Genomic DNA, 2343 nt, shown 5'->3' with positions numbered 1-2343 from the left:
ACACACACACACACACACACACACAGTGTTGTGCTCATGTGTGAAAGAGGTAGAGAGAGAGAGAGAGAGAGGGAGGTAGAGAGGATTCCTACTTCCTATTCTAACAGGTAAGCTACACTGTTACACACACACACACACACACACACACAGTGTTGTGCTCATGTGTGAAAGAGGTAGAGAGGATTCCTACTTCCTATTCTAACAGGTAAGCTACACCGTTACACACACACACACACACACACACAGTGTTGTGCTCATGTGTGAAAGAGGTAGAGAGGATTCCTACTTCCTATTCTAACAGGTAAGCTACACCGTTACACACACACACACACACACACACAGTGTTGTGCTCATGTGTGAAAGAGGTAGAGAGGATTCCTACTTCCTATTCTAACAGGTAAGCTACACCGTTACACACACACACACACACACACACAGTGTTGTGCTCATGTGTGAAAGAGGTAGAGAGGATTCCTACTTCCTATTCTAACAGGTAAGCTACACCGTTACACACACACACACACACACACACAGTGTTGTGCTCATGTGTGAAAGAGGTAGAGAGGATTCCTACTTCCTATTCTAACAGGTAAGCTACACCGTTACACACACACACACACACACACACAGTGTTGTGCTCATGTGTGAAAGAGGTAGAGAGGATTCCTACTTCCTATTCTAACAGGTAAGCTACACCGTTACACACACACACACACACACACACAGTGTTGTGCTCATGTGTGAAAGAGGTAGAGAGGATTCCTACTTCCTGTTCTAACAGGTAAGCTACACTGTTACACACACACACAGTGTTGTGCTCATGTGTGAAAGAGGTAGAGAGGATTCCTACTTCCTGTTCTAGCAGGTAAGCTACACCGTTACACACACACACACACACACACACACAGTGTTGTGCTCATGTGTGAAAGAGGTAGAGAGGATTCCTACTTCCTGTTCTAACAGGTAAGCTACACCGTTACACACACACACACACACACACACAGTGTTGTGCTCATGTGTGAAAGAGGTAGAGAGGATTCCTACTTCCTGTTCTAACAGGTAAGCTACACCGTTACACACACACACACACACACACACAGTGTTGTGCTCATGTGTGAAAGAGGGAGAGAGGGAGGTAGAGAGGATTCCTACTTCCTGTTCTAACAGGTAAGCTACACTGTTCAGTCATTTCTTTGCCGTTTTCTCGCTTTTTGTCTGCAGTTTTCTCTGCAGAGCTCCCCCTACAGGTTCAGAGTAGATATTTTAAGACACTTCTCGCTCGGTCAGTCTGCCCTTTCCTCTTTTCCCTGTTCCTATGACAACGGTTTACTCACTTTTCGCCAGATCTGCCATGACGAATGTCAGAGAAACATCTGACTTTCCATGTCTAGAATCGACTGTTCAGAACTCTATGATATTCCATGACCCATGGTTGCACTTACCAATCCTGAAGTCGGAGGTGATGTCCTGCATCCTACGCCGCAGATCGGTTCCGAGGTTCTTGACGTTCTCCAAATCGTCTTTCATGGACCAGCTGAGGTCCATGAGGTAGTACAGGTCGATAGGGTAGTCCTCAGCCCGCTTGAACTTCAGAGTGAACTTCTGAGCCTCTCCTGAACACACATAGGGAATGTGTTACCATGGTTACATCACCTGTGTGTGTTATGTCACCTGTGTGTGTGTGTGTGTGTGTGTGTGTGTGTGTGTGTAAGCGTATGTGTGTACATACAGATGTTGCATTACAAACGGTCTCTTGGGGACTAACACATCCTTTTTATTCATCCAGTATATTTTTGGGCTTATTTTTTGCCTTTATTATGATAGGACAGTGAAAAGACAGGAAGCAAGTGGGAGAGAGATGGGGTGGGATTGGGACCCAAGTTAGACTCCAACCCGCGTCGGCGTCCCCCTAACCCGAGATATCCTTGACCGTACCTGATCTCAGCTTAGAAACACAACTGAGCCCTAGCAGCCCTGACCCTAGGTAGATGGTTGGGGGCATGGTCACCTGACCCTAGGTAGACGGTACGGGGCATGGTCACCTGATCTCAGGTAGACGGTACGGGGCATGGTCACCTGACCCTAGGTAGACGGTACGGGGCATGGTCACCTGACCCCAGGTAGACGGTACGGGGCATGGTCACCTGACCCCAGGTAGACGGTACGGGGCATGACTACCTGACCCCAGGTAGACGGTACGGGGCATGGTCACCTGACCCCAGGTAGACGGTACGGGGCATGGTCACCTGATCTCAGGTAGACGGTACGGGGCATGGTCACCTGATCTCAGATTGAGCTTCAGTTTCTGCGGCTGGATCTGGGTGATCTCATCGGGTTTCAGTT

At 48.3% G+C, this 2343-nt stretch overlaps 1 protein-coding gene across 2 annotated transcripts in view; it reads right to left on the bottom strand.

Moving 5' to 3' along the window:
* Positions 1-2343, bottom strand: part of LOC121693343 (integrin beta-1-like) — a 30113-nt gene that overhangs the window by 13988 nt on the left and 13782 nt on the right. For both annotated transcript variants that reach the window (XM_042072707.1, XM_042072708.1), the window contains exons 4-5: positions 2281-2343; positions 1443-1613 (exon numbers count right to left, since the gene is read on the bottom strand). The exon at positions 2281-2343 is cut by the window's right edge and continues 163 nt beyond it. In XM_042072707.1, coding sequence (XP_041928641.1) covers positions 1443-1613; positions 2281-2343 — 234 coding nt within the window. The remainder of the gene's footprint in view (positions 1-1442; positions 1614-2280) is intronic.

This window comes from Alosa sapidissima, chromosome 19, assembly GCF_018492685.1.
Source record: "Alosa sapidissima isolate fAloSap1 chromosome 19, fAloSap1.pri, whole genome shotgun sequence".
Taxonomy (NCBI): Eukaryota; Metazoa; Chordata; class Actinopteri; order Clupeiformes; family Clupeidae; genus Alosa; species Alosa sapidissima.
This window is presented reverse-complemented; position numbering and strand designations above follow the sequence as displayed.